Raw genomic sequence first — 14,238 nt, forward strand, 5'->3', positions numbered from 1 at the left:
TGCGACCGAAGAGGCAAAAACTAGTTTTCATACATTCAGCATCTAAAGCTGGCTTCCCGTTACGTCTGTGCTGTTTGGCATGCAGAGCATTCTCTGTCATACAAAACAGTGCTCTTGTGTGTGAGTCCTCATTCCCAAGTCTGGCTACATCCTCAGACATTCAGTCATCAGAGCCCCAAAAGCCTTACACCCTACGCTGATGGAGCTAGAAGCATCATGCCAGCGGTGGGCGGATAGGTGTTGGTATAAGAAGGGTTGTAGTGTACGTCGTGGTCTGCTTCTATCAGTTAGTTAAGTTGCTCGTGTGAAAGCAAAAGGCTGAACAACACTGATTGGACGTGGAAGTCGCCGCTGAGCCGCTTGGTCTCCGCCTTTTGTGGGAGAACACGTTCAGATTGAGCGATTTGATGCAACACGGACAGATAGAATAACGCAGCAGGTAAAATGATTGAGGAAATAAAGATTTTTGTTTAAATCAACATCTTTCCAGGAAAAACGGATGCAAATGTATATAAATGTTCACTTTTAGAGCCTCTCAATCATTCTACTTGTGCTCGTTGGAAATGAGAGAATCAAAAAGGCAGCGGAGCTCAGGTGGGCGCAGGAATCAGTGTGGTTGAACCTCGTCCAGGCGCACCATGTGTCTCTTTCATACATGTATATGTGCATATGCAGGCTGTACGCACATCTATACAGCAGATATACATGTACAGTATATGCATAGTTACATATGTTTGGTTCTATGGGAGTAGTAGTTGTTGTCAAGAGGCCATTGAAAAAAAACAAAAACGTCAGAGCAGCAGGCTTAAGAAGATCCAACAGCAATTGGGAACCTACCGCCAGTGACCATCCCGAACAGTCATCAGACACAACACAGATAAGGAGGACATAGAAGGAAGAAACACAAATTAAAACAACCACACGCAGGAGTTAACACACTAAAGTCTGGGCACACCAGGAGAAATGACTGCAGATCGGTCAGTAAAACACACCAGTTACCCTTTTAATGGTGGTAAATGGCTTTTAAAATATAGATCAGGGTTCTTAAAAGAGGCTGAGGGATGAGCTGCACTGCAGCCACTGTTTTATGCAAAACCGAGTCAAAATTACAGCAAATGAAACGAGTTACGAAAACACGTTCACTGGTTTGTCTCTGTGGTTCTGATCCACCTCTGGTAGCGGTGTTACAGCAGCGAAGGCGGTGCTGGAAGGACGCTCTCTACTGGTTGTAATTAGTGAGCCGACTTCAGGCCAAGTGTGAGTTTAACACGGCTCTCCTGCTTCCGCACGATTAAAAAAGTTGAGTTTGGTCATGTCATTTCTCTGGGTGGATCCCACTTCATTACACAGTTACTCACACTCTTCAACATATGAGCAGGTCCACATATGACAAAAAGAAACAGCCACGAGAAGCATAAGCGAGAGAAAACACACTCAAGTCCTCCAACTTATGTTTAAAGCCATTTTCTATTTAGAAACGTCATGTTTTTCTAATAAATAAAGCTGCAAAACTTGAAAAGACGTAAAAAAAGATACAGTACAGCGGCAGCTGTTGTAGCAGGTGTATTTTTACAGGGTATCTGCAGGTTTAAGGGAGCAAAATTTAAGACTTTTTAAGACCTTTTTAAGGCCACTTTGACAAAATGTAAGCAATTTTTTTAATTTTAATTTAAGCTATAATTGCCAGCTATTGCCTGGAACCGGTGCTAACCACGTGGCAAACGTGGGATAAGCCATCAAATTACCATTAAACTTGCACTTCCCCATGGTGCAAGCTCCCACTAGCTTAACCAGCTAATGTGCTCATCTAAGAATAGCCCCCTTTCACAACCAGCTAAATGTGTACGGTTCCGCTTACGCCAACATCGTACACAAAAAATGCTGAACACCGACTAGAAATTCACGAAAATTTTGAAGAAATAAAAGATTTTGTTTATTGGGTCTTTGGTCATTTAAGACCTTTGGAAACTCTATTTAAGGATTATTTGTTATTTTTAAGGATTTTCAAGGCCTTATATTTGGAAAAGCAAATTTAAGACTTTTTAAGACTTTTTAAAGACCCGCAGATACCCTGTTTTAGTAAAATTATCTTAAAACTCCTTATGAGCTGATGTAGAAGTAAGAGAAGTAATTAGATCTGTCAAACGTGCAGAAGAAGTCACAAAGTCTAAGATCGGAAAAGAAAAGCAAAAGAAGCCAAGCAAAACAAAAAGCAAACACTAATGTTTAAGACGTGTGAAGAAATAACCAGTTTAATAAAAGCAGATCGATGATTAATAAACAAACAGTAGAAAAAAACGGGAGTTTAAAGCCTTTACCTCAGTTTTGGTTCCGTCCATCACGTCCTTCATGTTGATGGCATTTTTGCCCTTATCTTTGCCCTTCTTTTTGTTTTTCTTTTTGAAAATCCACTTTTTGCAGATGCAGAAGCAGCAAGCTAACACCAGGATGATGGCCACGAAGGCAATCGAGACGATGGCCCATGATGGCACTGCAGGGAAAGAAAAAAAGGGACGGAACAGAGTCAGGAAAACGGGTCCAAACCTGCCTAAAAAGCAGAGATTCAACCCATCGAGAGGTGAGAAATAAAAGCATGAAGGACTGAGCATCTATTCTGGAAGTGACAGACTCCAAGAGGCTGAACACCTACAGCCAATCATTTGGTGGAAGAAACAAATATTGGCAAGTTCCACAAGCAATTTAACCAGAAGATTCTCGATGGTGGATGGCCAGAAGCAGAATCATCACCAGGAGAGGACGATGAGCCCGATCCTCCAGTAATGCAGTAACACCAGTTATTTTTTTCTAAAACTATTTCTGCACGACGCTGAGGCAAATTTCAGCAATAATTAAATAAAATTGTGTTTTAAAGAATAATAATACCTTTATTTGTCCCTCAGTGGGGAAACTGCATGATTGCAACAGCTCAAGGACAGAGGATAGCAGCAGTAGTACACAAAAAAATACCACACAAGGGTATAATTGTAAAGTAAGATAAATGAAAAAAGCCCAATGCTGAGGAAAATATGGTTTAAAGGAGAATGTTTAAAGTAAGTACAGACTTTTTGTGATAATTTAGTCAAATTCAAAAATGTGGAACCAAAGCATGTGAATGAATTTATTTGAGATGTTGAGACAATACGCTGTTCCTGAAACTCATGACTTAGTAAATTATTTTTGTAAAATATTTTAGTTTTCAAACTTACTGAAAAGCGACTGCATCTTAAACAACTGTACTGATTTGTTGTAATTATATTGTTGCAATAACACATGAAAACGCATGTTAGTCTAGAATATTCACGGCCACAAGATGAATGAATTTAAGATTTCGGATATTTAATAATTAGAAACGAATAAAGCTGATTTAAGAATGATTTTGAGTAGGCAGTCTCCCAGCATAAAGGCTGTAGGTTCAAATCCCGACTTGGACCTTTCTGCGTGGGTTTAAGGCTGATTTATACTTCCATGTTGTACGTGAGTACGAAGACACGCAACGCCGCCATGCGTCGGTGCAAGGGCCCTCCGACGGGCTCACAGAGGGTGGCGGAGACACGCCCAAATTTTTAACTATTCGTCTAAAATGACCAAGACCTTGTGATTGGTCAGGATACCGCGTCCTTTAAATTTGTCAACAGCACCGCCATAGGGAGCTTAAGTCTCCTGCTCTTCCGGTTGGCTCATGGGTCCCCAGAAGAACGAATAAGCGAATGCAAGTCAACGGGGCCATTTTCTAATCCGCTTTTCCTTTAGAACCTGGACCGCACATATGTTGTACTTAAATTTTTATTAAAACTAATGATGGGTGTTTCAACGACGCCAGTTCGTTATCAGCATGATTACAAATCAGGCATTGGGTGTTTCTCAATGCCGAGGAACCTTGCCTTGATGTCATGGCCCTGCCCCGGTTGCCTAGGAGATACGTCATCAAGAGCCCGTCAAGACGTATTCCAATGTTCGTGTTCTACCGAGGTGTGTGTTCTCTGTTTGTTAGCCGTTTAGCTCGCTGAGCGAGGATACACGGGAGGTGTCTTGTAGCCTAGCCTTGGTCAAAAATGACCAAGAATACACCGCGATATTTTCAAAAGGACGGCAGATCAGAAGCCTGCAGCTACTTCAGGGACAAATTTCAAGTTTAAATGTGAGTCAGCTAATTTAAAATGTTTTTTTTTAAATCCAAAGAAGCTAGCTATGGTTGGTTAGTTGCTTAGTAGTTGCAGTTTCGGTGGCTAGCGGGTAGTAACTCACTTTTATATTTAATTTAATAAACATATACACAATTTTAAAAGTAAAAGGCTTGTTATATATTGATATTTAAACTAATACATATAAAACATAACGTTATCTCCCGTGTCACGTGACGTTACGTGACCGCCGTGGAAGCCATGGTCACGTGATGCAAGTCTGTTCCATTTAACCGTTTTCTTTGACCAAGGAAGGACAGTGTCCTCGTAAGCAAGGCGCCTGGCCTCGCAAGCCATCGCCTCGCAAGGCCAGGCGCCTTGACATTTAGAAACACCCATTGGCACGTCGCATATTTGACATACATGACAACACCACATAATTTCCTCTCCCCTAGCGTAGGTGCTACTTACCACATGGTCAGATTTATGGTCGCTCTTTCCTCCTGTGGGAAGTTTGCTGAACTTACATCCATTTTCCCTCCGTTTTTCTCCGTGTCTGGTTCAATGACGTTACTTTCGTAACGCGCATTTGTAATCCTTGACTTATTTTGACAAGAATCCTAAAATATCTTTTCCCCCCGTTCAAAAATAAGTGCTTTCTTGGTATGAAAAAGCTTCTTTAAAATTCACAGACATCATATGTGAAGTCCATGCCACAAAACCAGCGGGATTAGAAAATTGCGTTTTTAGCCCCACTGATTCACATTCATTTTTTCGTTCTTCCGGGAACCCGTGGTCCGGAAGTACATGGGCGTGACTTAGGCTCCAGTCCCTATTGCCCCATCACGGAACAGATTGAAGAATGCGTCGTGGAAAAAGTCTGAAAATATGAAAATGTAATCGCCCGTGACTGAAGGAGGACGATATGCAGCAAGTGTTTATTTCATGAGTGGAAATGATGAGCTGTGTGTTTAGAGGTGGCCACCAAATGACGAGGTGGACGAGAATGAGGGATCGTTTGTGTTATTAAGTTTCTGAAATGTATAAACACAATAGTAAACACACTATTGTTGACCGGATACATGAGTGTAATGTTGGGGGGATACCACAGAAAAGTGCTACGCCCTCTGTGTTCCTGACAGGGAATTACCACGCGACACTCCCCAGATGACGGAGAACGTCTCCGTCAGTGCGGGAGCAACTCTCCCTTGTAGAGTATAAATCAGACTTTAGCGTGTTCTCCAGGTGAGCGTTTTCTCGGTCTCCTCTCCCCACGCAAACCAAAAACATGCTTGTTAGGTAACTCGTACATCGCTACGGGTAAAAGCGTCTGACAATGAACTAACCTGAATTTGATTCTGAAAGATAAATCGAACAATTTGTGTTTGAAAAGCTTCACAAAATATATTTGAGTGATGTTTTCATTAATTTTAAAATAATTGCAATGAAAGTATAAAAATATATTAGAAATTCTGTAAATTTTCGGCTCTGCCAAGAACCAAACCCATGAATCCTCGACTGTGTTTGCCTGCAGACGGGGCCGGGGCTGTTGCTTTTCCTCTCCACCGTATGTTGCTTGGCCTGCTCTTCGGACGCGAGTGGAACAATTAGGACAAGCGGCAGTCAGCCGTGTCACACACAAACTGTCAGACACACAACTCAACAACACAGACCGCCAGCTGCAAACACGGTGACACCTATCCTAACTGTGTTCAGCCATCAGCCTGAGTTTCCTGCTTCCTGTTGACATACAGGGATGCAGCGTGCTGCAAACATAAACACGCTGATGGAAGGAGACGGAGATGGGGGAGTGCTTTAAGTACCAAGAGGAACAGAATATCCAGAGTCCAGATGGGCTGGAAATAATGAGAGACCTCACGAGAGACTTCTCTCTTCAGCAGTCACAGTCGCTGCTCCTTTATTCCACTCAGCGCACATCAAACACCTGGCAGCCCGCCCCTCATTATAATGGAGAGGAACAATGAGACACTCTTAAAACTCCTTTTTCAAAAACCTCTGGGTGAGAAAGGATTAAAACAACGAGTAATAATTTCCAATTCATTTCAAACTGGGACGCATACGCACGTTTAAAAAGAGCAGAAGCCACCGGGGCAACAGAAGACCGGAAAGGTTTGGTGAAGATGGAAACAACGCATCTAATTAGATGAATTGGCAACACATCATTAACATGGTTGGCTTTTAGAAAGCCATCCCAAAAAGGCCGAATCTAAATTCAAAAGGAGGATCCCCCTTCTGTGAAAGACTGGAAAATACATTCAAAATGGAAAGATTCAGAGATTATGAGAAAGTCTGTGTAAACAAGGTAGATTTGTTACTTTAGAGAGGAATAAATCCTACAAGACACAGACAAAAACACCTGTCAGAAATTAATCCAACAAGACTCATAAATCCAACGAGTCAAATGAAAACATTGGCCGGGTTAAACTCCAGTTCTCTGAAGGCTTTATCGGGGAAAACTCCAGAAATACCCATCACAACGGAAAAGTAAAAAAATGTACGCAACAGCCTCTCGCTCTGGGGCTTTGCTCACCAGCATTCAGCCGTGGTTCCTCTGCAGAGGTGGGAGAGAAAGAGGAGACGAATCGATTCTCTGTTGACAAAATCAATAAGCACTCTCCTCCAAGGAAAAACAGTGAGTGATGCTCTAAAACAACTCTGGGATCTACAGCTCTGGCCTTGCCTTGGAGCGCTGCGGTAATGGAGGTGACACTGGATAGGCCTCGTTTACAACCGGCCGTCTAAAAGCTGGGACCATTTCCTTTACAATCCTTTCACTTCACACTGAATGAACTCCAACTCCTGCAGACGTTTCTATGCAAATTCTTCAGTATTTAAGGGAAAACTGACGTTCCCATCATCATTTCCTATTCATCCAATGAGTTAAAATGCTGTTAATCAGCTCAAGTTGCATCTTTCCCAAACAACTCTCCTTAAAAAACTGCATCTCAATAGAGCAGGGGTGGGCAATCCTGGTCCTCACACACCGCTGTCCATCATGTTTTAGTTGTTTTCCTGCTCCAACACACCTGATTCCTGGTTGAATCACCTATTCAAACTCTGCAGAAGCTTGTTTATCACCAACAGATTCAAACCAGGTGTGTTTAAGCAGAGAAACAACTAAAGCATGCAGGATAGCAGCCCTCGAGGACCAGGAATGCCCACCCCTGCAATAGTGCTTTTATCATTAAGTAAATAAATTCTTAAGTGATACAAGTATCTTTGGTATTGCCATACATCGTATTATCATTTCCTTTCTTTTACAAAATGGTAGGATCCCAGTTTGTCGTTGGGAGTGAGTGGCTGCATGGTCACCAGAATCAAATCCCACCACTAGTTGTAACGATTTCTAGCACCTGATTTCTGTTATATTTTTCTCTTGCTTTTTGTAGTGAAAGGCACAAAAAGCATTAACTGTATTAGTTGTTTAACACGGGGTTCTCAGCAGGGGGCTCGCAGGCCAAATTCTGCCCATGACTTGCATCTTCTGGACCCACGTTTCCATCTCAAAGCGGGTTAGTTTCATGTGCACAAGCTGCGGGCTTTAACCTGGGCTTTCTACCAGGTGCGTGTACAGCGAGGAACACAACAGACACGTGTGACCTCAATGTGACCTCGGCAACGCGAACAGATTACAAAAGCGTTCCATGCAACTGGTCCTGTGAGGTGATGAAATCACCTGAGAACTGCAAGATCACGCGTGATTTTGCTCGTTCACATGATAATGAGAAAAGATACAGCATGTATGGGTTTAGTCTGTGGTTTATTTTATGTAGAGATTTCACAGGTAAGGATGTCTATTTTTTAGCTAGTTAAGCAACGGGAAATCTGCACGTGACTTTTATTTAGAAATTTGACAGATGTGTTACACTGTTGCTGTGCGTGAATTCCTGACTGGCTCGATCTGAGCTGCTGAGTTTTACATGTTCTGAAAATGTAAAAAAAAAATAGCCTTATAGAAGCAGTAATAGATAGTACGCTTCACATACGAGATGAATATGCATCCAGACAAAAGCCGTGGTGAATTTCACTGGAGAGGAGGGTCCGATCGATAGTTGAATCTCAGATTGAGGAGGAGCAATGTGGTTTTCGTCCTGGCCGTGGAACAGCTCTATACCCTTGCAAGAGTGATGGAGGGGGCATGGGAGTTTGCCCAACCAATCCACATGTGTTTAGTGGATTTGGTGAAGGCTTATGACCGTATCGACTTCCGGCGCCGTCTCGGACGGCAGCCTGTCTAACATGCTCTCTGCAGTTGAAAAACTACTTTCCCCTGTCTTTCTTTTTTTGTGTTTATTTAGTTACTTCTTGTGTAGTCGAGAAGTTTTTTTCTTTATGTGCCATGTTTGGATGTGAAACTCGGCGCAAAACAACTGAGATGACCGCGACGCCACGCTGCCCCTTTGTCTATAGCCGCGACCAGTTGCTGGGGCTAAGACAGCACAGCCATGCCGGCGTTCAGCATGAGATTCCCGCGGTGATCAAGAGGAACTACCGTGGCTGCAGAGCGGGGAAAACGCGAAGACTGAGGAGGAAAAGATTTCGTCCTGCTCTCCCGTCTGTGGTTACTGGCAATGTCATATCGCTGGTTAATAAGATGGAGGAGATTGCGACGCTAACAAGGACAGAGAAAGTTTTCCGAGAATGCAGTGTTACACGGAGACATGGCTGCACAAAAACATCTCAGACCAGGTGGTGGATATAAACGGATTTACGTGTGTGAGAGCGGACAGGGACTCGGGCAGTTGTGAGAAGGAGAGGGGAGGAGGTCTCGTTCTTTATGTTAACAACCGCTGGTGTTCCCCCAGTCACGTTAAGGTGAGGATGGCTGTGTGTAACAAACACATAGAACTGTTGGCGGTCGGTCTCCGACCATATTATCTACCGCGTGAGTTTTCCCTCGCCATTATCATCATTGTTTACATCGCTCCTGATGCCAACGCGGCACAGGCGTGTGACGTCATCAGCTCTGCAACAGCGGACGTACTAAATCGTAGTTCCTCTGCGTTTGTGGCTATAACGGGTGATTTTAACCACACGAACCTCTCCACTGTTCTACCTACATTCAAGCAGTATGTGGACTTCAAAACAAGAAACAATAAAACACTGGACCTGTTTTATGCCAATGCTGCTGAGGCATACACCTCCAGCCCTCTCCCTCCCCTGGGCAGGGCTGATCACAACCTGGTCTCCCTCCAGCCCCTTTACAGACCTGCCATCCAGAGACAACCTGCAGCCACAAAAACAGTCACAACATGGACAAGGGAGTTGGAAGAGACTCTGCAGGGATGCTTTGAGTCAACGGACTGGGATGTTCCTTGTGATTCCAATCAGGACAATATTGACAATCTGACAGGCTGTGTTACAGACTATATCAACTTCTGTGTTGACACGGTAGTCCCCAAAAAACCATACTGTGCTTTCCCAACAATAAGCCCTGGGTTTCCAAAGACATAAAAGCAACCCTGAAAAAGAAAAAAAGAGCTTTCAGAAATGGTGACAGATATCAGCTGAAACTGGTGCAGTGGGAGAAAACAACACCAGGGAGGTGTGGAATGGAATGCGGGCTATCACTGGCCTGAGACAAAAGAGAGGTGTTGGGATGGAGGGGGATGTCGAAAGTGCTAACAACCTAAATCTACACTTCAATAGATTCGACTGCCCTGCGTCTCCTGTCTCCACAGCGAGCTCTTCCCATCTTCTCCTTCCACCCCCCCTCTCCTGCCTCCTCTGACTGTCTCACGCTGTCCCTCTCAGTAGATGACATCAAAAAAGAATTGGGCAGACTCCACCCCGGCAAAGCTGCTGGTCCTGATGGTGTCAGTCCAAGGGCCCTTAGGTGTTGTGCTTCCCAGCTGTCTGGAGTTTTAGAACGGATCTTCAACATGAGCCTGGAGATGCAGAGAGTTCCATCACTCTGGAAGACATCCTGCCTGGTTCCTGTCCCTAAAAAGATCACCCCGTCGACCCCCAGTGACTACAGGCCAGTGGCTCTGACCTCACATGTCATGAAGACGCTGGAGAGACTCATCCTAAAACATCTGCGGCTGCTGGTGGAGCCTTGGCTGGATCCCCTGCAGTTTGCTTATCAACCTCGTATCGGTGTGGAGGATGCCCTCATCTACCTGCTGGACCGGGCATATTCTCATCTGGACATTGCTGGGAGCACTGTGAGGGTCATGTTTTTCGACTTCTCTAGTGCCTTTAACATGATCAGACCATCACTGCTGGGGAACCATCTCACGGAAATGCAGGTGGACGCCCCACTTATAGGTTGGATTACGGACTATTTAACAAGTAGACCACAGCATGTCCGACTGATGAACTGCCGCTCAGATAACATCCTGAGCAGCACGGGGGCGCCGCAGGGGACAGTCCTATCACCCTTCCTCTTCACCCTTTACACATCTGACTTCAGGTACAAGTCTCAGTCTTGCCATCTGCAGAAATTCTCTGATGACTCTGCCATTGTGGGCTGTATCAGGGATGGTCAGGAGGTGGAGTACAGGAGTGTGGTGGACAGCTTTGTGGAGTGGTGTGAGCTAAACCACCTACAACTTAACATCACAAAGACTAAGGAACTGATTATGGACTTTAGGAAGCAGGCCCCACCTCCTACTCCTGTCACCATAAGAGGGGCTGGCGTTGAGATCGTTGAGGACTACCGGTACCTGGGTGTACACTTGGACTGTAAACTGGACTGGACTAAGAACACCAATGCTATCTTCAAAAAAGGGCAGAGTCCTTCAATGTTGGGAGGAAATTGCTGACAATGTTCTATCACTCGGTGTTGGAGAGCGTTGTGCTCTTTGCAGCTGTGTGCTGGGGCAGTGGGGTGAAGATAGCTGATGCCAACTGGCTGAACAAGCTGATTAGAAGGGCTGGGTCTGTCAAGGGTGTTAGACTGGAGAACCTGGAGGAGGTGTCTGAGAGGAGAATGCTAAAAAAGCTTCTCTCTATCATGGACAACCCTTCCCACCCAATGCACGCCCACATGATGGACCATCGAAGCACACGCAGCAAGACTCATTGCCCCGAAATGCAGAACTGACCGCCACAGGAAATCCTTCGTACCGGTGGCAATAGGATTGTTTAACTCTTCCTCACCCTATAGGTGATCCTCCTAATACCTTAACCTAGGTTATTCTGTTCCCTCCCAGACTGTGCAATATTACCCAAGAGTTCTGACTGTAAATATGTTTTTATCCCCCCATCATATCATATGCTGCTACAAACCCATATTCTATTACACAATACTTTAATCACTTTTGTGAATCGCCTGCACCGACGGCTTAATTACTTATTCACAAGGATGCAGTCATGTATTTCATTATTGAGAAATGCGATTGTTTGTTTTGCACTATCCTACAGGGTACTACTGTAGATCTTTTTTTTATTGTATATGTTGTATATCATATTTCTATTTCACCTGTTCCTTTGTCTCTCCGACTGCTTTGAGTATGTACATGACACAAGAATTTCCCTCGGGATAAAAAAAATTGTTCTTATCTTATCTTATCCCCAGGGGCACCCTGTGGGGGACGCTCCAGGAGTATGGGGTGGGTGGCTTTCTGTTAAGGGCCATTCAGTCCCTTTACCAGAGGAGCGTGAGTTTGGTCCGCATAGCCGGTAGTAAGTCGGACCTGTTCCCGGTGAGGGTTGGACTCCGCCAGGGCTGCCCTTTGTCACCGGTTCTGTTCATTACCTTTATGGACAGAATTTCTAGGGGCAGCCGTGGTGTGGAGTGTGTCGAGTTTGGTGGCAGGAGAATCTCGTCTCTGCTTTTTGCGGATGATGTTGTCCTACTAGCTTCATCCAGCTCTGACCTTCAGCTCTTGCTGGGTAGGTTCGCGGCAGAGTGTGAAGCGGCTGGGATGAGGATCAGCACCTCCAAATCTGAGACCATGGTTCTCGACCGGAAAAGGGTGGCTTGCCAACTCCGGGTCGGGGGAGTGGTCCTACCTCAAGTGGAGGAGTTTAAGTATCTCGGGGTCTTGTTCACGAGTGAGGGTAGGAGGGATCGGGAGATCGACAGGCGGATTGGTTCGGCGTCTGCAGCGATGCGGACGCTGAGCCGAACTGTCGTGGTGAAGAGGGAGCTGAGCCAGAAAGCCAGGCTCTCGATTTACCGGTCGATCTACGTCCCAATCCTCACCTATGGTCATGAGCTTTGGGTAATGACCGAAAGAACGAGATCGCGGATACAAGCGGCTGAAATGAGTTTCCTCCGAAGGGTGGCCAGGCTCAGCCTCAGAGAGAGGGTGAGGAGCTCGGACATTCGGGAGGGACTCGGAGTAGAACCGCTGCTCCTCCGGATCGAAAGGAGTCAGTTGAGGTGATTTGGGCATCTGGTCAAGATGCCTCCTGGACACCTCCCTGGGAGGTGTTTCAGGCATGTCCTGGCGGCAGAAGGCCCCCGGGTCAACCCAGGACACGTTGGAGAGGTTGCATCTCCAATCTGGTCCGGGAACGCCTTGGGGTCCTGCCGGAGGAGCTGGTGGAGGTGGCCGGGGAGAGGACGGTCTGGAGCTCCCTAGTTGGGATGCTGCCCCCGCGACCCGGACCCGGATAAGAGGAGGAAGACGATGACGACGAAGAATTTCACTTCTACTTTCATAGCGGTGTGTTTGCTCGTTTGGCAGTGGCATCATCTCCCACTCCCCCAACCCGCGGAGCCCTTAATGACTTGTTGGGTAGCTGAGTGACCCTTAGGGTCCAAAGCAATCAAGAGTGTGAAACAGGTTGGTATGGGGGGGAGAAAAGTGTCAGGTGTGATGCGTGATTAAATAGTTTCTGCAAGAATGAAATGAGTCCACGAGGACAAGACAGGAGACAGAACTGGAGGCTCCAGGGCTGAAGATGCTGAGGTTCCCTGTAGGAGTGACGAGGATGGACAGGATCAGGAATGAGTCCATCGGGAGGACAGCTCATGTTAGATGTTGTGGAGATAAAGTCAGAGAGGCCAGACTGAGATGGTTTGGACATGTCCAGAGGAGGGACGATGCTAACGGCTGAGAGGAGGCCAAAAAGGAGATTTGTGGATGGGGTGAAAGAGAACATGAAGTTAGCTGGTGTGAGGGTAGAGGATGCAGAAGACAGGACTAAATGGAGACACGTGATTGGCTGTGGGGACGACTGAAGGAAGAAGGTAGCTGAACACCATGTTTCATACATAATACAAACATTACAAGCTGAAAATGATACAACTCTCTCATTCTTCCTCAGAAAACAAACACAAACGACCTTTACAGATTTTTACCGTGCAGAGACCAAATCCAACACGAGCGAAGGAGAGGAGACAGGCTTCTAAAAGACGTGTCAGGTCTCGGGTTAGCGAACCACCTGCCTTTGGGAACAGCACATTGTTGACTCATCTTATTCCGAATGGAGGTTTTCATCAGCAGGAATCTCGCTCACAGTCGCTGCTTTGCACTCGTCTTTCATCAGAGAGCCTGATGGAACTGTTACAGTGGAAATCAACGCTCTCACTCATCTAATTCATGAAGTGCGTGTCTTCCAGTGAAAAGCACTTCTGTGTTCCTTAATTAACATAACCTGAGTCCCAGAAAGCAATAAAAGCATCCCCTAATTAACTGCCTTGTGTGAGTGTCGGTTCTCAGGGGAGACACAGAGCGAGGAAGGGAAAGAGGGAGCAAGAGGGAGTCTTGCCAACGTGCACGTCGCTCTCCAACTCCAGACTCTTATCTCTTGTTCCACCATGCGACGTGGCGTGGAAAATAGACTTTCTCTGATGGCCGGGTTGTGCATGTTTGCTGCTGCTTAAGGCTGAAACCAGGACAGGCGTCGCATCAGGAACGGCGGCAAAGCAGAAAACTAGACCAGACAACGCCTCAACTCCAAGCCCTTTGAAGCTTAAATAATCAGTCAGTGTTACACCGTTTCAGTTGGGATAATATTAGGTTGTGTAAAGTGAGTGCGTTATCTAGAGCCATACCATCAAAGGGTTTTAATAAGAGATAACCTTTTAAGTTCTCATGCTTCTGTGGCTGTTCCTGGGTTTAGTGTTCTGCAGAAAACCTTGTTAGACTTCACTTTGGAGCAGCGAAGAGACGTCAAAGACTATTAAGTTCAACTAAAA

At 45.5% G+C, this 14,238-nt stretch overlaps 1 protein-coding gene across 7 annotated transcripts in view; it reads right to left on the reverse strand.

Moving 5' to 3' along the window:
- Positions 1-14,238, reverse strand: part of syt1a (synaptotagmin Ia) — a 296,089-nt gene that overhangs the window by 57,924 nt on the left and 223,927 nt on the right. For all 7 annotated transcript variants that reach the window (XM_054739791.2, XM_015961176.3, XM_070547869.1 and 4 more), the window contains one exon: positions 2,319-2,491. In XM_054739791.2, the coding sequence (XP_054595766.1) occupies positions 2,319-2,491 (173 nt within the window). The remainder of the gene's footprint in view (positions 1-2,318; positions 2,492-14,238) is intronic.

Source organism: Nothobranchius furzeri, chromosome 1 (assembly GCF_043380555.1).
Source record: "Nothobranchius furzeri strain GRZ-AD chromosome 1, NfurGRZ-RIMD1, whole genome shotgun sequence".
Taxonomy (NCBI): domain Eukaryota; kingdom Metazoa; phylum Chordata; class Actinopteri; order Cyprinodontiformes; family Nothobranchiidae; genus Nothobranchius; species Nothobranchius furzeri.